This window comes from Schistocerca americana, chromosome 10, assembly GCF_021461395.2.
Source record: "Schistocerca americana isolate TAMUIC-IGC-003095 chromosome 10, iqSchAmer2.1, whole genome shotgun sequence".
In the NCBI taxonomy this organism is placed as follows: Eukaryota; Metazoa; Arthropoda; class Insecta; order Orthoptera; family Acrididae; genus Schistocerca; species Schistocerca americana.
The window spans coordinates 67,169,337-67,191,862 of NC_060128.1; the positions used below are offsets into that span (position 1 = coordinate 67,169,337).

Below are 22,526 nucleotides of genomic sequence, written 5' to 3' on the forward strand. Positions count from 1 at the left end.
CCAAGTGTCAGCCATGATTAAGTTGTACTCTGCGCAAAATTCTGCCAGGCGGCTTCCTCTTTCGTTTCTTACCCCCAATCCATATTCACCTACTACGTTTCCTTCTCTCCCTTTTCCTACTGACGAATTCCAGTCACCCATGACTATTAAATTTTCGTCTCCCTTAACAATCTGAATAATTTCTTTTATTTCATCATACATTTCTTCAATTTCTTCATCTGCAGAGCTAGTTGGCATATAAACTTGTACTACTGTAGTAGGCGTGGGGTTCGTATCTATCTTGGCCACAATAATGCCTTCACTATGCTGTTTGTAGTAGCTTACCCGCACTCCTATTTTCCTATTCATTATTAAACCTACTCCTGCATTACCTCTATTTGATTTTGTGTTTATAACCCTGTATTCACCTGACCAGAAGTCTTGTTCCTCCTGCCACCGAACTTCTCTAAGTCCCACTATATCTAACTTTAACCTATCCATTTCCCTTTTTAAATTTTCTAATCTACCTGCCCGATTAAGGGATCTGACATTCAACGCTCCGATCCGTAGAACGCCAGTTTTCTTTCTCCTGATACCGACATCCTCTTGAGTAGTCCACGCCCGGAGATCCGAATGGGAGACTATTTTATCTCCGGAATATTTTACCCAAGAGGACGCCATCATCATTTAACCATACAGTAAAGCTGCATGCCCTCGGGAAAAATTACGGCTGTAGTTTCTCCTTGCTTTCAGCCGTTCGCAGTACCAGCACAGCAAGGCCGTTTTGGTTGGTGTTACAAGGCCAGATCAGTCAATCATCCGGACTGTTGCCCCTGTAACTGCTGAAAAGGCTGCTGCCCCTCTTCAGGAACCACACGTTTGTCTGGCCTCTCAACAGATACCCCTCCGTTGTGGTTGCACCTACGGTACAGCTATCCGTATCGCTGAGGCACGCAAGCCTCCCCACCAACGGCAAGGTTCATGGTTCATGGGGGGTGGGGGGGGGGGGGTATTTTTGATAGAGAAATCAAAAACTGCCTTAATAACGACATATTTTCAAAAAAACATTTTATCGCGTAGTTCACTTCTTTATGGGTTGAATTTCGAACACTTCCTTACAGAACGATTCGTACAGAATAAGACCAAATTTCAAGTTTCTATCCTCAGCTGTTTGGGTTGAGCGATGGTGGGTCAATGAGTCAGTCAGTTGGGACATTGCCTATTATATATAGAGATGATTGCAAGTTTTTCCTGTATAGGTTGACGAGAGTAAAATGTTTTCTTATACGAATGAGAAAGGTGGTGATTGTAATTTCGTAGAACGATCTCACTAAAACTAACTACGTCTTTATTCTAATGATTCCCACACCAACTCGCTTATCATACCCGTACACACTCTCGCTTATTTCGTGATAACACAAAACCAGCTCCCCTTTTTTGCACTGTTTCGATATCCTATCTGGTGAGCGACCTCCTGTTTCACAACAATACTCTAGTAGCGGACTAAAAGGCGTGATGCAGACAGTCAAGTAAATCTGGTGCATCTATTGCATGTTCTAAGTGTTCTGCCAATAAAACGCGGGTTTTCGTTTGCTTCACCCGCAACATTATCTGTGTTAAAGTTGTTAAGTTGTTCGTAATTGTAATTCCTAGGTATGTCGAATAGACAACCTTTAAATTTGTGTGATTTATCATGTTAACAAAATTTAACGGCGTTCTTTTAGTACTGATGTGGATGACTTCACACTTTTCCTTCCTGACACACAACTGCCACTTGTCGAAAGATACAGATATCGCGTTTAAGTCAATTTGCAACTTTTTAAAAATCTGACGACCTTAATAGACGGTAAATAAGAGCATCATCTGCGCAGATCGTCTACTGAGTCTTTTCTACAGATTAGTAACAGTTGAGGGCCTATAACATTTCCTTGGGCAATGACGGATATCACTTCTGTTATATTGGATTGTTGTCCGTCATTTTATACAAACTGAGACCTTCCTGATGGGAACTCACGAACCTAGTCGCACTACTGAAGCGACACCCGAGAGGCAGGCAGTTTGATCAGAAGTTACTTATGAGGAACGTTGTCAAAAGCCTTGTGGAAATCCAAAAGTATGAAATCAAACTCAGATCCTCCGTCGACAGCACTCATTACTTGGTGAGAATAAAGTGATACCTGTATTTCACAAGAACGATATTTTCTGAATCCGTGCTGATTGTGTGTCAATGTTCGCACACGGTCTACGTTCAAAAGCCCTGCTGCAAATCAACATTACTCAATTGGGTCTGAAATTCAGCAGATTATTCCTATTTCCTTTCTTGAGTATTGGTGTGCTCTCTGCAACAATCAAATCTTTTCGTATGGATGTTTCGTCGAACAGGCAACTGCACAAGATTCCTTCATATAGGGCTGTTATATCAGCATACTCTGATATGAAACTTATTCATACGTTACCTGGAATTGCCATTATGAAGTCCTTTAAGCTGCTTTGCTACACAGAGGATATCCACTCCTAAGTTAATCTTGGCAGGCGTTCTCAATTCGAATTCTGGAACATTCAATTCCTGTTGTATGGTGAAGTCATTTCGGAAAACTGTTTTTAATAACTCCACTTTACTGCTGCTGTCTTCGGTAATGTTACCATTGATACCGCGTAGTGAATGTATTAGCTTTGTTTTACCGCTGGTGTGCTTCGCATACGCCCAGAATCTTTTTGGACTTTCCGTCAGCTTTCTAGACAGAGTTTCATTGCGGAAGCTATTAAAAGCATTTCACATTGAAGTTCGCACCAAGTTTCCAGCACGGAACTGGTCGGCGATGGAAAAGCGCTGCTGTGTGGTCAGCTGCTGACTCCAATCGATAAACCATCGCCACTGCCAACTACTGCATCATTAAGAAAAAAGAAAGAAAAAACTAGTGGGAAAAACGTAGAAGAAAATATGCAACTCGAAAAGGACAAATATCTTTGATGAAAGCGCAGCCATACATTGCTAAAGAGGACGACGGTAACTTCTTCCTGATGTGTCTCATGTCTTGAAAGTTATGCAGCATATGCCAAAATGTATTATAACTCGTTCTGTAATACGAATAAGTTATTTCAGGGAACTTTCCGCTGCTTTATGTAAAGTAAAACGTTCTCCTAAATGGCATCTGTATTTACGGGATGAGTCCACCACATCCTATATCTTCTGTGCTTCAAAACGATACCAATTCAGTAATTATTCTGAACGAAAGCATTTTTATTGTCTACGAACTTTAATGTCAACTGTCGAAGAATAGGGACTCCATGGCCTGTTCAGTTCAGCCCGCCAAAGGGACAAAGGAAAAAGAAAGATGCACACATCCGCATCGATCGACAGTAATTTGTTTACTTGCCCTGTAGTGTTTGAGGGTACGCCGAACCTGTCCATTATTCTTTTTGTTAACTATCTCCAGTGACCTGTACTTCGACAGGATATTTTTCTCCCTGTTAAAATGTAAAGAACGAAATGGAAAGCTTAAGGTGGAAGATCAGAGTTTAAAATTTTGGTGAAGTATGACCAAGCAGTTCAGGTAAATGTACACTGACACGCAGTTCCACTTGTCCTTGGTTTCATCGCAAGAATTTCTTAAAATAAATATTTTTCCTAAGAGATGAGATAGGGTCAATGTAGTTATTTACTACTTTCGGTACTAACCACTCACAGAAATACGAAAGTGAAAATTTTAAAACGATACATCTCGTATGTCATTTAATTTAGATGTAGAAACATCTATGAATTTAATTCTATTTCTTGACCTCTGCCATTTTTCATCACCAACTAAAAAGCACTTAGGGAGCACTGTGTTGGTACGTTAGGAGAAGCCCCAACAAGCTACGGCAAAAATTTAAAACCAATGAAAATAATCATTAGTGCGGCCGCTGTAAGCGCCGATAAAGATATATTTCGCTGGTGTCCGGACATTTGCCGCGCCGGACATTTGCCACGGTTTTACCTGCTCCGAGGGTTGGGTGCCTTGCCTCCGTCCTTCCTCCACCTCCTCCTCCTCCTCTCCCAACCACCCAGTTTCCTTTCGAAGTTCCTAACGTGACATCAGTACGGAAATTATTACAACGAACGAGGGCCGGCCTCCTGCTCATTACAAAGGTTACGCGTATCTCAAACAGAGGGAATCTAAAGAAGGTGTTGTTACACGGATGTGCTTACGCCGAAAAGCGGATCGTTGCAAGGGAAAGCTGCTTTCGAGGAACGGAGAAGTGTTGAGCGTATTAGAACATCTCTGCGGACCACCTGACGATGCAGCTCTGAAAGTGAGAAAGCAAGTGGAAAGAGCGAAGAGAAGGTCTCGAGAAGAAACTACACGGTTATCGGAGATATACGCGGATGAAATGGGAAATCTACATAATAAAGTTTATGACTTTGTTACAGTGATGCCTAATTCGGAATATATGAAGAGAACCGTGCGCCGTCGATGGAGTCAAGAGTGGGGGAACCAACAAGACCCTAAGAACTCTTATGAAATTGATCTTCATGAAGATCTATTAAAAATGGGAGATGGCAGTAGTTTTCTTCTGGAAGACGATAAATTAGAGGTGAGAATAATGATTTTTAGTGGAAGCAATGAAAAAGAAAGTTTAAAAACATGTTCCCATTTTTCTATGGATGGAACATTTAAGAGATGCAGCAAGCAGTTTGCACAGATCTACACCATACACGTAGACGTAGGAGGCCCGATTAAAGAAACAAACATTCTTCCTACTGTATTTGCTCTGCTCCCTAATAAGAAGAAAGACACATATGATCGTCTGTTTCGTTTGATGAAAAAGCCAGTGTCTGAGTGGTGTCCTAAACAATTAAAGGTGGACTTTGAGACAGTTGCGATATCGGCCATTCGTCAAGTTTTTCCCACAACTGGATAAATGGATTCTATTTCCATATGAAGAAGAGTTTACGGAGAACAACTCGAGTTCTCGGTCTAACTGAGGAGTACCGTTAGAACAAGGATTTAAGACTTCACGTCAGCATGTGTGCAGCGCTGGCAGTTGTAAAACCGGAGGACGTAAGCAATGGATGGATTTAGATTCATGCAGAAGCTCCTGATAACGGAATGTTCTCTCAATTTTTTGACTACTTTGTGGATAACTCGCTAGAGAATGAGGATATCGCAATAGAAATGTGGGACTGTTACGGGAAAAGGCACCGAACGACGAATGCTGTTGAATGATAGGCACAACAAAATAAATAGTATTGTTGGAAACCCTCACCCTAAAATCAACTATTTGGTGGAGTGCTTGAAAAAGGAAGCAGAGCTCACAAACTGCATGTACATGAAATTGGAAATGAATCTTGAGGGTAAGAAGAGGAAGAAGAAGTACTTGAAGCTGGACGACAGGATAGAGAGACTCGTAAAGAATTATGAAGAGACTGGCAACATTAGGCCTTCCTTGAAAGACTTGCCCATATTCAGAAACTGGACTAAAATACGTTAAAATAATGTATTAAAAACTATGAAGACCACCGAGTCCTCGCAGGTTACTGACATAAAATTATTATAACATTGAAGCAGCATTATCGGAGCTAATATTGAGTTGTAATTGTAACTACAGTGTACATTAGTTCAGCGTGTTTAGGCTGATTTTACACACGCCAGAATGGTAGATGGTCATTTATCATTTTCACGGTCCAAAGCCTGTGCAAAGTGTGATGCGAATCAGCCTTTAATGTAAAAATTAAAAAGTCTTTCAAGCCTCACAAAAGTATCCCTATTGTTGTCACGTTAAGATAACTTTTTTTCTACCTTCCAATATTACGGCCACACTATTAAATAATTGTGAGTTCTAAAATAATTTTCTGAAGCTTCAGAATCGCAACTATCACCTAAAATATCATGCTTTGTTAAACTGATAGTATGCGCTTTTGTAAAAGAAAATGGGAACTGAACCTTTGAATTGAACCTAAAATTGACATCCCAAAACTGATCTGATGCTAAGGTTGACGATTGTGGTATCTCAAATATTTTTTATTTAATTTTAGCTGCAAACATTTATAGTAAATGTAAATGTTCTTAAGAACATTTAGATATAGTCCTTTAATAATTTAAATTTCTTACTAAATTGTTGATTATCTTTAAACAAGTCAGTAAAAGCAAGGAGCTTACTACTGAAAATTAATTGTTACTAAAGAACATCAGAAACAAATGTATTAGACCTACTTTTCTTATACATTAGAGACTTTTTGAAAAGATATTTGATCATTTCCTCTGTCACTGACAGTGTAATTTCAGTTGCTTTGCAACACCAGGGATATCTACTTCTACACATTATTTTCAGCTGTTCTCATTTCGAATTCTGGAATATTTACTTCGTCTTCTTTGGTGGAGGAATTTCGGAAAATGCATTTACTAACTCCACTTTAGTGGCACTGTCATTAGTAACATTACCGTCGCTGTCGCGCAGTAAAGGTACTTACTGAGCCTTTCCGCTGGTTTACTTAACATGGGACCAGTATCTCTTTGGATTTTCCGCCTCATTTCTAGAGAGAGTTTCGTTGTGGAAACTATTAAATGCATCTCGGATTGAAATCCGCACCAAATTTCGAGCCTCAGTAAAACTTCACCAACCTTGGAGATTTTGCGTTCGTCTAAATTATACGTGCCTTTTGCGGTGCTCCTGCAACAGCTTCCTGTCGTGTTTTGTGTACCATGGGGGACCAGTTCCGTCTCTTATTAATTTATTTGGTATGAATATCTCGAGTGCTGTTGATACTATTTCTTTGAACTTAAGCCACATATGGCCTTCATTTACATAGTTTGGAAGGATTGGAGACTATCTCTTAGAAAGACGTCACCCGAATTTTTAGCTGCTTTTATAAATAGATATATTTCGCGCTTAGTTTTGATGAATTTCTTTGTTACGGAATTGAGCCTCGCTACGACTGTGTGTTCACTAATCCCTGTATCCGTCGTGATGCTCAGGATTATTTGTGGCTAAGAGGTCAAGTGTGTTTTCGTAACCATTTACAATTTGAATGGCCTCGTCAACTAACTGTTGAAAATAATTTTTAAAAAAGCATTTAGAAGAATTACGGAAGTTGTTTTCTATTTACAACAGGGTATGAAAATGCATTTTTGTCAACATGAGGAAAGTAGATTGAAGTAACTGCCAACTATAATTGTATGAGTAGGGTACCTATTTGTGATGAGACTCAAGTTTTCTTTTCTTTGAACTGCTCAGCAACTGTTTCATCTGAGACCGGGGGTCGGTAAAAGGGGCCAGTTATTAATTTATTCCGGTTGTCGAATATAACCTCTGCCCATACTAAGTCACAGGAACTATCTGCTTCAAAGTCGATTGTGAGCTTACATTATTTTTCCTTAAGTTGTCCTTCTTGTTTCTGTTGTAGTGCAGATAATTTCAATTACGGCTTTTCCCTCCAGAACCTAAGATGCTTTCTCTGTAACCCTGTAAACACCAGAGCTAAACAATGCAGAACAAGAACGTATGTTACAAGCGTAGCATTCTGTATTACTTCATTTCCTTATTTCTAACATTTTAAAACTGTAAGTCGACTTTAGATGACATGTCAATCATAGATGTTCTTATCTCTATTTAGTGAACGTGTTTTCAGCTATGTTTTGAATATTGTCCCGCTACTCTTTATTAACTAATGTTTTTAGAGAGTAAATTAATATGGAGTATGTCGTTCTTCTTTTCAAACATTCACAAACCCATTTATTCTTTCCCTATTGCCTTTTGGGTATGCAGTTGTAGTAATTAAAGTAGGCACAAATGCTGTGATAAAAAAGAAATGATTAGCGTACATTTGCATTCTCGTTTCATCGTTCCTTTCTTGTTGTTCCCATGCCGATGGATTGTTTCTATCGCAATCAGTAAGCGTGAAAGGGAGCTACCGTACAGACAGAGGGATCTATATTTATACTTGGCAGAACTAATTATATACTGGCATAATCGTCGAAATTGCTTTCGTTTCCCAAAAGCTATAAATATTTCGATTTCGGAAAGGAAGCTCTATATTTGGCCAAGATGTCGAAGAAGAAGGTCCCTTACGTACTGGTTGTATCGAGTAAGATGTGGAGACGGCGGTTTGAAAGCGGACAGAAGAAGTACGGGGAAGGGCGTCCCTTACCTGAGGGATCGCTACTCAAGCTACCTGGCGAAGGGGCAAGTGTGGCAAATGTCCGGCGTGGCAAATGTCCGGCATTCATTTTGCTACGCCGGAAGGCGGATAACAGAAGATGAAAATTCTATTCTATTTTTTGTCAATTATTAGAGAGACTCTGTCTTTAGTTCTGGAGTGGAAAAGACGTATTTTTGTAAGATGTGAGTGGTAGCCATTTGTGTTGTTTGAATAATAATTATAATTTCTGCAAAACCACGAAAGTTTTCTTTTTTTCCGCGCATCATCTCAATGTCAGGTCCACAAGCGGCCTGCATTCGGAAGAAGAAGCCCGATTAAGAACTGTTACAGACACGGTCAGCAGATAAATGTTCATGGCGGAAGGAGATGAAAACAACCAAGGACATCAGAAGTAAGTTCACCTTAAACGGACTCAAAGGAAAGGAACAATAAAAATCCAAAATTTGGGCAATAATTGAAAATAATTGATTTCCATTAATATCTTTATTTATGTACCCTTTATTACTATTGCTATTTATATGTACATGTACATAAATTTGTACAGCATGTCGCAAGTTTTTATGACAGGCCACCCCAGAAAAGTCTCATCGTATGTTGATTATCATTCTCGCCTAGAGCCAAATATGAAATGTATATTGCACTAACTGCACGATGTTGACTACAAATAACTCTTTGCCTTTTAAAATGTCAAGTGCGGACTATTGTAAAAAACACAGCCAGTGTATTCGTCGCTGCCAAGGGGAAATATAGTATATGCACTGTAAGAAAAAAAAAACGCACCACAAATAAATCATCCAGATGGGACAGAAATGGATAGACAGCATGTACATGTACAGACAAACAAATGAATACAGTTTTCAGAAAAATTGGATGATTCATTCAAGAGAAAGAGCTCCATAAATTGAGCAAGTCAGTACCATGTTGGTCCCCCTCTGGCCCTCAGGCAAGCAGTTATTTACGTTGGCATTGATTGATAGTTTTGTTGGATGTCCTTCTGAGGGAAATCATGCCAAATTCTGTTCAACTGGCGCATTAGACCGTCAAAGTACGAAGCTGCCTGGTGTAACCTGCCAATAACACTCCAGACGTTCTCAGCTGGAGAGAGATATGATGACGTTGCTGGCCAGGACAGGGTTTGACAACCACGAAGACAAGCAGCAGAAACTCTCAGCGTGTGCGGCCGGGCGTTATCTTGCTGAAGCGTAAGCCCAGGATGGCTTCTCTTGAGGGCAATAAAACGGGCCCAAGAATATCGTCGACGTCTCCCTCAACTGTAACGGTGCTGTGGATGACAACCAAAGTGATCCTGCGGTGAAAATAACTGCCATCCCAGATCATTACTCTTCGTTGTCGGGCCGTATGGTGGGCGACAGTCGTGTTGGTATCTCTCCGCTGTGAGGGGACTCACCAGATATGTCTTCGGCGTGGATCTCAGTAACTCCACTGGCACTGTTTTCAGTGATCATTCTGGCTTCGAACTGCACCCTCATGACCAATGAAGACGTATGTGGAAACACCCTGGACAACAGTGGAATACACTGTCGTCCGCCATACTGCGCAACAACCAGAAGTGACCTATGGGGTGCCATTTCATTTCAAAGTGGTGACACTTTGGTTGTTCCCTGGCACCGTTAAACACAGGAATATGTTGACGATATTCTATGCCCCATTTTGTTGCCTTTCTTGGCAAGCCATCCTGAATTTAAATTTCAGCAAGGTACTGCTGTCTTCGTGCTTGCCAAACCATACCTTGGCCAGAAAGTTCGGTAGATCTCCATCCAGTTTGGAACATTATCGGCAGGGCCCTCTAAGCAGCCCAGGATTTTGACGATCTAAGGCGCCAGATGGACAGAATTTGGCGTGATATTCCTCTGGAGGACATCCACAGATTCTATCAATCAATGCCACGTCAAATAACTGCTGCCACAGGGGCCAGAGGTGTACCAACATGTTATTGACTTGCTCAGTTTGTGAAGCTCTTCCTCTTGAATTAATCATCCAGTTTATCTGAAACTGTAATCATTTGTTTGTGCTTACCTTTTTAGTCAAGTTTAGTGTTGCTTCCTTCAAAGTAGTTCCCTTATGATTGCACACACTTGATCCATCGCTTCTGCCTTTGCGGTAATATTTCTGGAACTCATCTTCTGTAATATCCTCCAAGACCCTCGTCACAGCTTTTTGGACATCTTGCGTTGTCTGAAAATGGTGTCCCTTGACCGCCGTTTTGACCGTTGGAAATAGAAAAATGTCGCACAGAGCGATATCTGGTGGCTGTGGTAGTACTGAAATTTGTTTTGAGATTAAAAATTTCTGTGCTGACAGAGCAGTATGGGATGGCGCATTTTCGTGATGCAGAATCCAATTATCAGCAATGTTGGCATGGACACAAAGAACTGTTTTATGAAGTCTTTCTAAAATTTCTTTGTAGTAATAATGGTTAACTGTTTGTCCAGGAGGCACCCACTCTTTATGAACAGTTCACATGCGTCCGTGAAGTCCACTGTTGTCTTTCATCTTCAGCATTCGTTCTGGCTTTACTAAACATTTTATGTCAACGAAAAACTTGAGCTCTTGACATAACCTTCTCCCTGACAGCCTTCTGAAGCTTACCATATGTTGTCGTCGCCTTTTCACCCAATTTAAAGCAAAAAGAAATGGCGTACCGTTGCGCAATATTATGCAGTTCCATTTCTGTGGCGAGAGACACACACACATGTTAACTTATTACAGCACAACTCACGGCTGAGCACTTGCACCGATGTGCCACTTGGACTAGAAGCAGCTTATAGACCAAGGTCAAAGATATTGTGTCTACGCAAGCCTGCCTGGTTGGCATATATTGCAAATAAAATCAGTCTAATTACTCGATTCTCGCACCTAGTACACCACATCAACCAGTTTCCATCAGATTCGCATAATTGTTTATTGGTGAGCCCTTTTTTTGTCTTAGATTTGGATTTTTCTTTACATGGATCATTAAAATAGCACAAGGCGCCGACAGCAGGCCGATACAGTCCGCTAGTAAACCGTTTATTCAGTGCTGCGGCGTTTGACATCACGCTAAACCCGTGCGAATTCTATGGGCTTTCGATGGCAACTGCGCCACCACAGAGAAAGTCGCGTTTACTCGTGGTACAGCGACCGATACCAGTGCGACTGCCGTTTCAAAAACTTTGTTGTACTTTTAGCTACAGTTCACCGGTAATAAAGAGTGGAGCAGAATGTATGCGACTGTGAGCTACCAGCTATCAAGCGTTTGCGCTATAAGACTGTAAATCAAGTGGATGTACTTGACAAATAGCGTCATTTCACCATTACCGTTTTGAATTATAAAAAGGGAAATGGTTAATTAAGAAGCTAAGATGCTACACTAGCACGTGTTCAAAAATCAGATTTTTTAATTGGATACTGTTATGATTCTCGTCGTCAGTTGTTATGACGACAGGTGGCCAATGCTAAATAGAAACAACATATGTTGTAGGTTTGGCAGTGAAGTCGGTAGGGAGCTGGCTGCATAGTCTGTATCTGCAACGACTGAAATAATTAGTAGTCGTTGGTGAAAATAATACAGGGTTATTACAAATGATTGAAGCGATTTCACAGCTCTATAATAACTTTATTATTTGAGATATTTTCACAATGCTTTGCACACACACACACAAAAACTCAAAAAGTTTTTTTAGGCATTCACAAATGTTCGATATGCGCCCCTTTAGTGATTCGGCAGACATCAAGCCAATAATCAAGTTCCTCCCACACTCGACGCAGCATGTCCCCATCAATGAGTTCGAAAGCATCGTTGATGCGAGCTCGCAGTTCTGGCACGTTTCTTGGTAGAGAAGGTTTAAACACTGAATCTTTCACATAACCCCACAGAAAAAAATCGCATGGGGTTAAGTCGGGAGAGCGTGGAGGCCATGATATGAATCGCTGATCATGATCTCCACCACGACCGGTCCATCGGTTTCCCAATCTCCTATTTAAGAAATGCCGAACATCATGATGGATGTGCGGTGGAGCACCATCCTGTTGAAAGATGAAGTCGGCGCTGTCGGTCTCCAGTTGTGGCATGAGCCAATTTTCCAGCATGTCCAGATACACGTGTCCTGTAACGTTTTTTTTGCAGAAGAAAAAGGGGCTGTAAACTTTAAACCGTGAGATTGCACAAAACACGTTAACTTTTGGTGAACTGCGAATTTGCTGCGCGAATGCGTGAGTATTCTCTACCGCCCAGATTCGCACATTGTGTCTGTTCACTTCACCATTAAGAAACAATGTTGCTTCATCACTGAAAACAAGTTTCGCACTGAACGCATCCTCTTCCATGAGCTGTTGCAACCGCGCCGAAAATTCAAAGCGTTTGACTTTATCATCGGGTGTCAGGGCTTGTAGCAGTTGTAAACGGTAAGGCTTCTGCTTTAGCCTTTTCCGTAAGATTTTCCAAACCGCCGGCTGTGGTACGTTTAGCTCCCTGCTTGCTTTATCCGTCGACTTCCGCGGGCTACGCGTGAAACTTGCCCGCACGCGTTCAACCGTTTCTTCGCTCACTGCAGGCCGACCCGTTGATTTCCCCTTACAGAGGCATCCAGAAGCTTTAAACTGCGCATACCATCGCCAAATGGAGTTAGCAGTTGGTTGATCTTTGTTGAACTTCGTCCTGAAGTGTCGTTGCACTGTAATGACTGACTGATGTGAGTGCATTTCAAGCACGACATACGCTTTCTCGGCTCCTGTCGCCATTTTGTCTCACTGCGCTCTCGAGCGCTCTGGCGGCAGAAACCTGAAGTGCGGCTTCAGCCGAACAAAACTTTATGAGTTTTTCTACGTATCTGTAGTGTGTCGTGACCATATGTCAATGAATGGAGCTACAGTGAATTTATGAAATCGCTTCAATCATTTGTAATAGCCCTGTATATATTGTACTTGTGTTACTGGCTTCTTCATATGCCGCGTACAAACGGATATCTAGAGAGGCATGACTTATGCCATACTTGATTAAGCGTCTCGATAGAGGTTGCTTCGTGTCAGCTGAAGGCTATGCTACATTCCTAGTTGACGTCCCGAGCAAGAGTGGGCGAGAGCTCGCTAGATAGTTGTCACAAGCCGCGGGGAAGCGCTAGCAGCTCTAGTCGCGACTCGCAGGTCCAGCGATATATATTACGGACCGCGGTTGATATCTGCAACCCCTAACAAGTGTGGTATCGAACGTTGATACCACACACACTTCCTTCAAAAATCGACTGATAAACGTTAGGAAACTAAAAACTAGCGCCAACCGTGAAGGAGGTGTTTTTGTTTTTCTTATTCACAGCCAAGAGTTTTGACAATATGAAAATGAGTGAAGCGGATTTTCAAACCCTTTTTCCCATCCTGGTCCGGCGCACATTGTGAACACAACCAAACAGGCCTACTCCCTCCAAAGTCCTTTGTCTGTGGTGCGTTGCATGTTTTGAACAGCCTTCTCTAAAGACGCCGTAGTCCAACAACTGCATTCAGACTGATTGCACCCCTTTGGAATGTAGTGCGACCTCAGTTTTTGCTCTGGTTCACAGGGTAGAACTACTCGAGACCATTCAAAACCGTTCGACGACATCTAATCGCGATGCGAAAGAGCAAGTGGTGCTTAGGCTTTCCCAGGCCTCCAAGTTTGCGAAAATGGCAAAAGCTCTCTATGAGAACCCCACCTCAGCATCATCCCCCAGTGCCAGCTGCGTATGTTTGTTGAGCACTTTAAAAATCTACTGTACAGGGAAAACCTGTGGTGAGAGCCCTAGTCGCCTGCTGGTATGCACGCGAGAAGTAAGAGGTGTCAAGTTGTTGCCTACCTGCAGGCGCCTAGGACTCACGTCACAAGTCGTGTCTGCAGATACATTTTCAAGGAGCTAAACAAACGTGGGTGAGTGACATTGAAGGTGTTGGCGAACTGGAGATCTTATAGGGACCTTTGCCGTTTAATTCACGCATGTGTCGATGTAGCATTCTTCTGCGATCACATCACAATATGGCGCAAACAAAGATGGCTGACAAAGCATTTCGTCGAATGGTTTTAAACGGTGTCTTGTAGTTCCACTCAGTGCACTAGTCATCAGTGTCAAAAATTGTAAAGGACGTCGCCCTGTTGCTTATCCAATTATTCTATAATCGCTTTCGACCTCTAAATCTGTGGGGATCAACACCTCAAGGGAAGCGGGCTTTTATGCCACCACTGAAGGCCTTTCTGTGTGTATTCTGAACGAGAGAGTATCTGAAATATTTTCCTCGACCATAGATAAGAAAACAGTGTGATTTCAACGCAGGGCGTCTCTGTTATAGCCTCTGTCATGGAGGTGTGAAGGAGGTAAACGTGAGTAAGAGAGGTTCGACGACATTCCCATCCAGTGACACGTCCGTGATGGTGTTGGGCATAAACCTGGTGATATTTTGCGCACACGTGACACGGTTAACTCCCCTCTCAGATCCTTTGAACTTCTAAGCTCTGATGTTTTTTTTTGAGTGTGTCGGGACTTCACTGTTTGAGGCGTCGCCGACCTCAAGGATGACGTCGTAAGGAGCCACGCCTTTTTATCATTAGATATTAAGGCCGTGGGCACCTCTTGAGCCAATTTCAGAAGCTATACGTCGCAGTGTGAAGTAAGTACAGCGTTTCGAAGAAGTGTCTCTGCATTTCTGATGTGCAGTGTATTTTAGGCACGTCTATTTCCCTAAAGAAAGTGTGATTTATCGGCCAGGAGAGCGCTGAGGTCATGATGAGGAGCAAGTTGTGTCCTGTGAGACGTAGAGAGGTCGTTTCAAAGCGTGCAACCAATCACGTATGGCGTGCTTCACACTCAGAAACACATGTGTGTAAAGACAGCTTAATGAAAGAGTATAACCAAGCCAGACAAGGATCACTGTAGCGATGATACTGATCTCAGATGGAGAAGTCCAGTGATTTTGACAAAGGGCAGATCTCATAGCTTGGAACCTGGAAGGAGCGAAGCTGGTTGGCTCATCAGATGTTGCTCACATGAGCATCTATGGAAAATGGTTGAGGCACAGTGGAAGCGCAAGTAGCCGACAAGGTCCACTTCTCATCACAGAATGTGGAGCTCGGAGGTTTGCCTGCTCTGTATAAGAGAACATATCTTATGAGTAAAAGGATGGTGCACGACCGAGTGTTTCTGAGCACACTGTTCAGAGCACATTGTTGAACATGGGGCTCCACAGCAGACGCCCTTATGCATCCCCATATTGACTCAGACAGACCATGCAATGGAAACAGTTTCAAGACCCCACCATGGAAATGTGTTGCATAGTCATATCAATTATGTTTCCTGTTACATCAGGTCGAAGGTCGTATCCAGATACACTATCATGCAGATGGAAGGTTTTTGTATTGTACTGTATGGAACTGGGCACCTAGAAACGACAGAGGATACGTCCCCGCCATAGCCCTCAGTGGTTCACAACAGGCGACAGCAGTCCAGTCACCGAACCATCGATCTACACCAAACACAGTGTTATTGTGCAGTTCAGCCCCCAATGGACCCCCAGGAAACGTCTCACACGAGGCAAGAGTAGCCCCTCTGTTTGCGTGATAGAGTATAAATGGCGTACGCATACATGGAGAAAGTGTTTGCGGAGCAATCGCCGACATAGTGTAACTGAGGCGGAATAAGAGGAACTAGCCCACATTTGCTGAGGCAGATGGAAAACCGCCTTAGAAATCATCCACAGACTGGCCAGCATGACAGACCTCAATACTAACCCACTGGGCAGATTTGTGCCGGGGACTGGCATGTCTTCCCTCCCAGAAAGCAGTGCGTTAGACCACACGATTAACCTGATGGGCTCAGATGGAGGGTTACTCAAAACAGGCATTGCCCAATATGTATTGCCGGTCAGGTGTAGTTCTATGATATGGGGAACATTCACCTGTTATTTCCCGGAACCCGTGGTAGTAATGAAAGTATTACAACAGCTGTGGACTCTGTGAAAACAGAGCAATTACATGTCACCATGCTGGACAGCATCCCTAGTGGTGATGCCATTTTCCAGTAGGATAACTCTCCTGCATAGAGGACCAGAATAGTGCTACAGTGGTGAGCTGTGCACAGCTTGTGTTTGTGCCATTTATTAACTTGACATCTTGTCTTTGCGGTACTGCTGTCCTGTTTCTTATTCGATTTACTGGTGTCACTAAGTTGCTGGCTTGCCTGCCTATGAGTGGCAGCATCAGCGCTTATCGATAAGAGCACTGTCATACTATCTTTGGAGTGACCCCAGTATTTCTGGGTCATGTATCGGGAGTTCAGTGGGGATGGAGCAGCAGTGAGGTCCGGACAGCCATGACTCGTCCGACTGTTGCCGGCACGCATGATTTCGGTGGGAACGACCTTGGTTGGTCGTTCGGTCAGTCGTTCCATTGGACGACGTGTATTTGGCCGTCAACTGCTTCCAGGTTCTCTGTGTGTATCGACTTCTGATTCCTCCTAGTTGTTCTACAGTGACTGGTTTTAGTATTGTTCGAGTTGCTTGTTGAAGTGTTTCGTGGAACTGTGTGTAGCTTGTGTGGTTTTGACTGAGCAGTTATTTTAATGCTGTCTGCGAGCTGGATTGAGTCAGCTGGTTGGGACGCAGCAGTGAGGAAGTCTCTGCGGCGTTAGGCCAGGCCGGGACTGCTGGCGGCGTGCACGCGCTGTCAGTTCGTGAGGTGCCAGCTGCAAGAGCGACAACGTTTGTTGCCCATCGAACTTGGATGGTGAAGTTGAGTGATCATTTAACCTGTTATCAAACCTCAACTGTGTTCATTGCCAGTTGTTGCTTCCTGGGTTGTTCCACCTAGCAGCAACATATGGTGTATTGGAGTTGGCGAAATTTTGCAGCCATCTTCCTCTATTGTGATTAATTATTAAATTGACCGTTACTTGCCAGTAAAGTGCACCAACGGTACTTTCTGCCCTGTGGCCGTTAATGCCCCAGTTACCTGACCTGGTCCTTAGCGTAGTTTTCTGGCAGTGTGCCTTTCCTCATTGTGTTGATGCTGTCCAGCTGGTGTGTAGTTTGACAGCCTTTTAAGTTGTTTGGTTCATATTTTGCTTAGAGTGGTTATTGTTCCCTTGGCTGTTTTTAGACGCCAGTTTCTGAAGACGTAGTGCTGCTCGTATCTTCGTACTCAGCCTATATTTTCCGTCATTGCGCCATTGGTCGGACAAAAGGGAATTGGTTAAATTGTTGGTCGGTCCTTGGGCCATCCCTAGTTTGAGTTGCCATCCGATTTTTGCTGCCTTTCTCACCTTACAGTGTTTGAGCTACCTTCTCCGGCCGACCCTTGGAACACTTCTGATCACCAGTTGTTTTGTTTGTTTTAGATTGTGATTTTCATTTTAGTTTGAAGTACTGTGTGAGGCCTTTGGATGTGTATTAATTCAGTTCCTTTTAAATTTTACGAAAGGCCTTCAGCCGTGTTAAACTAAAATTTTGAAGATTGATTTTATTTACAAAAATTTTTTCTTAAAATTTGTTCTATATGAAGTTGTTTGTAATGCATGCCCTAAGCCATTAGTTGTTCAATGTGTTATGTGTGGCCTTCAACTGAGCATTTATGTCAACCATTTTAATAAGGCCTTCAGCAGCGTGTATTCTTTAAAGGAAGGTTTTTATAAGAAGGAAGGGGTTTATTTAAAATTGCTTGTCTGACTTGTTGTCTAGGCCCTCAGCCATTGATTCAAATTTGTTTGTGGCCTTCAGCCATGCAGCAAGTTAATATTCCTTTAATTAGGTTTCCGGTCATTCTATTGTAAGATTAAAAAGAAATTTCTTGGTTAGAAAAATTGTTTATTAATGTGTTTTAATTATAGTTATCCTTCAGACGTGTAGTGTAGGCCTTCAGCCGCTAATTGTTTTCAATTGCATGTTTTTTTAAGTTTTATGATGTATTTTTAATTGCTTTTGATTTCTAAGCCAGGCCTTCAGCTGTTCTTGTCTTTGGTGTGATTTTGGGCCTTCAGCCCAGAAATCATCTCAAGTTTTCCTTAACTAAGCCTTCAACCATATTGTTTGATTGTGATCTTTTAAAGCAATGTGTAAATAAGTGGTTCATAATTGTGTGTTTCTTTGCGCAACTCACAGTAACCGTTTACGGTTCCATCCACAACCGTAACCTTATCCTGTATGCTCTCTGAGTACCTACCGACCAGGTTTCAAGTTGTTTGAAGAGTGTGGCAGTCAACTCAACGTCTCGATCAGCTAATTTGCCAGGCCTAAACCTGTTGGAACAAATGCGGGATGCTATCAAAACACTGGACTGTAATGTATGGGAAACTGCCTAAGTTGTGCATAGACATTTAGTGCCACGTACGACTTGTGGAATCCATGCGACTTAAGAGTCTATCCTGTATTGGGTTTGTTGTGTACATAGTTCCGCATAGTCAGCGCGTACACAACTTTCCCACTAGAGCGCGCCCCGCTAAGCACAACAGCGCATGCGCAGCACTCGTCCACCTCCGCACTACGAGATGGCGTAGAGACGCACCAAATTCTGCTTCCGCCGATCCGCGTATTAATATGTAACGCAGCCAATGAGATTGCTGCTAACGTAGAATCTTTTCTCCTCGCGGATCACACTCGCGCAGTGATACCTGAACGCGCGAGGTATTATAACGAGTATACAGACCTCCGATTAGTGCATCTACATTTGTCTGCACCAGTCTGGATTAGTCTGTACCAGTCTATAGTCAAGTTTCAGTCTGCGCCTAATAAGATTACCATATTCCTGTACATAGCCATGAAGATGAATGTATAGACATTTTTGTCAAGTATCAGAGATATATGTGAGAATACGATTAACGTGCCAATACCAAAGGAACTTGAGGTTGTCATTTGTAAATACCATCCAGAACCAAGTTAAGTTATTTTTAAGCTTGTTATTATTTTAATAAATGTGTTTGAAAATTAATCAAGTTCTGTTAAAGTTGGTCACCGTCAATCTGCTACTCTAAGCGTGCAAGTGGCATTTCTATCGTCTGACCTAACGGCAGAAGATAAACACGCCACGATAAGACCACGAGAGGTATTCCTGACACTCGCCTACTTCGTTAGAGCGACAATTCAAATAATCTGATGGTGTGTGTACCGAAGGTCTTCGAGTACACACACCACAGGGTTCCAAAGTTAGACCAACCCGAGGGCTCATAATGTTATGCCGTATCATCGTACACGCAGAGCTTGTGGCGGTCCCTCCAGGCTGGTGAGCAGCCCGATGGGACAGAACCGGCGTTGGCGCGCTACTGACCTCCCTGCCGAGCACGGTGACGGAGCGGCCGCGCACGAGCCCGCTGGTGGTGGCGACGACCAGGGGGTCGGCGGCGGCGTCCGCGGCCGAGGCGTTGGCGCTGGCGCTGGCGTGGCCGTGGCCGTGGTGCGAGCGGCCGGGCGAGCTGTTGTGGTGGCCCGCGTGCGGGAAGGCGCGCGCCTGCGCCCCGCCCACCGCCGCCAGCGCCGCCGCGGCCAGCCACAGCACTAGCCGGCGCATCTCCTCCTGCAACACCGGCGCCACCGGGGCCGCGTTAGCGCGGGGGCGCACTGTAGCCAGCGCTCCGAGGGGGGACCGCCAGATCGAAATGAAATTAAAACTGTTTGCCGGGCCGAGACTCGAACTCGGGACCCTCGCCTTTCGCGAACAAGTAAAGCTGTGAGGACGGGGCGTGAGTCGTGCTTGGGTAGCTCAGGTGGATTCCCACAGCTGTCTCAACGTCGCTCAATCAGCCGCCATGGCCGTAGGAGACGTGCTGACCCCAGCGTGTGTCGAACCCCTACAGCTTCGTGGCACTATCAAATGTCTCCGAATTTCACGACGACATACGGCGCACTGCGGCTCTTAACTACCGCCGCTTATTACAACAAATTCGGGTCCAGATCTTCAGCCTTCGTCTGTGGACCCTCGACATTCTCCAAAGGACACACTTCGTCAATGTTTACCTCGCATCGCGCCTTCCACACATAGCGCGTGTTCTTCCAATACCGTTACTGATGGCTCGACGTCTATTAGCGGCATTCGGAGCCTACGTCACTACAGGCATGCTCTTCAAAGTCAGAGTCACTGACCCTTCCCCCAGAAAGGGAAGGTCTTGCTTGGTCTAGTCCACGTCCACGACAGAGCTGTGGCCCTGTATGTCAGCTCACACATCAAGCTGTGGCGCCACCACCCGGAACGTTTGACAGGTTGGCTGTTGGAGTCCTTAGCTCCGACCCCACTGACGACGCAAGACATACCCCCACCCTTCTACTACTTCGGAAACTTTTACATTGAACACAGCTATGTCCGTATTGCAGTACCACCGACCAAACAGGCGTCAGCGCCGGATATATATCATGTCCTACAACAGAGGCGCCCACCAAACATCGTGGAGACCAAAAGCCCTCAGGTTAATTGGAAGTTGGTGTGGAAGACGCTGTCACATGGATCCGTGCACATGTGGTACACTACTTATTTTACGATGGACCTAAAGATGCATTCGAATTTTGGAACTACCTACAAGAACGTCATTGCAAGATCGTACGGAACCCAAAATACAGACCTTTTCTAATTACTTACGGAGTGAGCTAACAAGACTAAGTTCGACTCTAGGTGGAATAACATACGACATACGTGAAGACGTATCTGATGCAGCACAAGGAGAATAGCGACACACCCTTCTGCATCATGTATGCAGCACTTTTTTTTTCGTTTTCCCCATATGCATTACCTCGGTGTAGGAACGTACCGAGATATTGTTTTCTTTACTCAGAGCACGATGCGGTGCTGGGTACATTTATTTTTGTTGTGGTATAAAGTAAAACCAAATGAAGAATATATTCAAAACAGTAAATAAAAATAAATAAAAATTCCCACAAAAGATTTCCCCTTACCATCCCTGATTCCTTGATTCCTTGACGGGCGAGAGGGACACTATGACCAGGCCTCGGGTTACGACCCCTGATCACTCTGCCCTTCCCACCCTCCTGAAAAAAAAAATGGTAGAGCACTTGCCCGCAAAAGCAAGGGTCCCGAGTTCGAGTCTCGGCACGGCACACAGTTTTAATCTGCCAGGAAGTTTCATAGCAGCACACACTCCGCTGGAGAGTGAAAATCTCATTCTGCATTATCAGTCATAATTGTACAAATGATTCACTTGATCTGAAAATCAAGACGTGTAAACAAATACAGTGAGTACAAGCAGACAAGTACAGTACAATATTAACAATGTGTTGAACCGCCTCTTGTTGAAATATATGTGTGAACGATCCAGTGTCGAGTTGATTACCATCAGGTGTAAGCTTAGGAAGCAAGCCAGTCATGGAAGAGTCTGAACAGGATGTAGGAAGTCTTGAGCAACTCGAGCTGTATGCAGATGAGCACTGGTTTGCTGGAGAAGTGCACTCGTAGACAAGATCGGAGAGGTCCCATGTGAGATCAAAGAACGTGATGAACACAGGACTGGCCACATACAACAATTCTGGATTGACTATTGTAGGCCATGACTGCCTCAAAAAATATGCTGGCTGTGCAGGCAGTGTGGTGTGCTACAGTACAGGTGGAACTCATTGTGTTGCCTGCATACCTGCATGCATTTATCATCCATCCCCAAAGCGAGTCACGCTTCATCACTAACCACTATGTTTTACCAACCTGTGACAATCAACATCGTTCTGGTTTGGTATCACTGTAGATGGATTCACTAACGTCTCATTGTTAACGGCAGTACATGACTGGTAGGATTTCAAATTGGTGCAAAGACTAGCAACTTCTTTTAAATGTTCAGAAATGTAAAACTATGCACTTCACAAAAAGAAAAATACAGTATGCTATGGCTGTAGTAAACAAACGATCACAATTGGAAGCAGTCATCTGTTACAAATAACTGAGTGTAACAGTATATACCAATATGAAAATGAACGATTACGAAGTCTCAGTCATAAAAGGAGGTGGCAAACTTCAGTTCATTCATAGGCCGGTAGGAAAATGCATAAGCCTGCAAAACAGATTACTTACGAAAGACGGGTTCGACATGTCTTTGAATACAAGTAGTCGGTGTGGGACCTGTCCCAAATTCGAATAACAACGAATCCTGAACGTTTGCGAAGTGTCATCGTCTGCCAGTGGCCCTATCGGATGGAGTATGTAGGGTCACGTGCTCCGCTCACAGGTCTCCCGGCTCTTGTCGGGCTTCTTGATCCTGGAGCCGCTTGTACTCGGTCCAGGAGATCCTGCACAGGCAGCCAGGCGCTCTGACCACTGAGGTACGGAGCTGGACACAGAGCATACGCAAGAACGTTGGAAATTTGCATCTGCAAGGCGTCTACAAATGGTTTGTCGGACAACTGGCACATGTAGATCTGCTTGTATCGTGGAGCCAGTCACTGCAGGATCCCTGATAACTCGCCACAT

General features: G+C 43.7%; 1 protein-coding gene across 1 annotated transcript in view; it reads right to left on the reverse strand.

Moving 5' to 3' along the window:
• Positions 1–21,049, reverse strand: part of LOC124552681 (acetylcholinesterase-like) — a gene marked incomplete at its 5' end in the record, with an annotated part of 512,360 nt that extends 491,311 nt beyond the window's left edge. The window contains 2 exons of the mRNA XM_047127002.1: positions 19,392–19,471; positions 21,025–21,049. Coding sequence (XP_046982958.1) covers positions 19,392–19,471; positions 21,025–21,049 — 105 coding nt within the window. The remainder of the gene's footprint in view (positions 1–19,391; positions 19,472–21,024) is intronic.
• Positions 21,050–22,526: the final 1,477 nt, after the last annotated feature.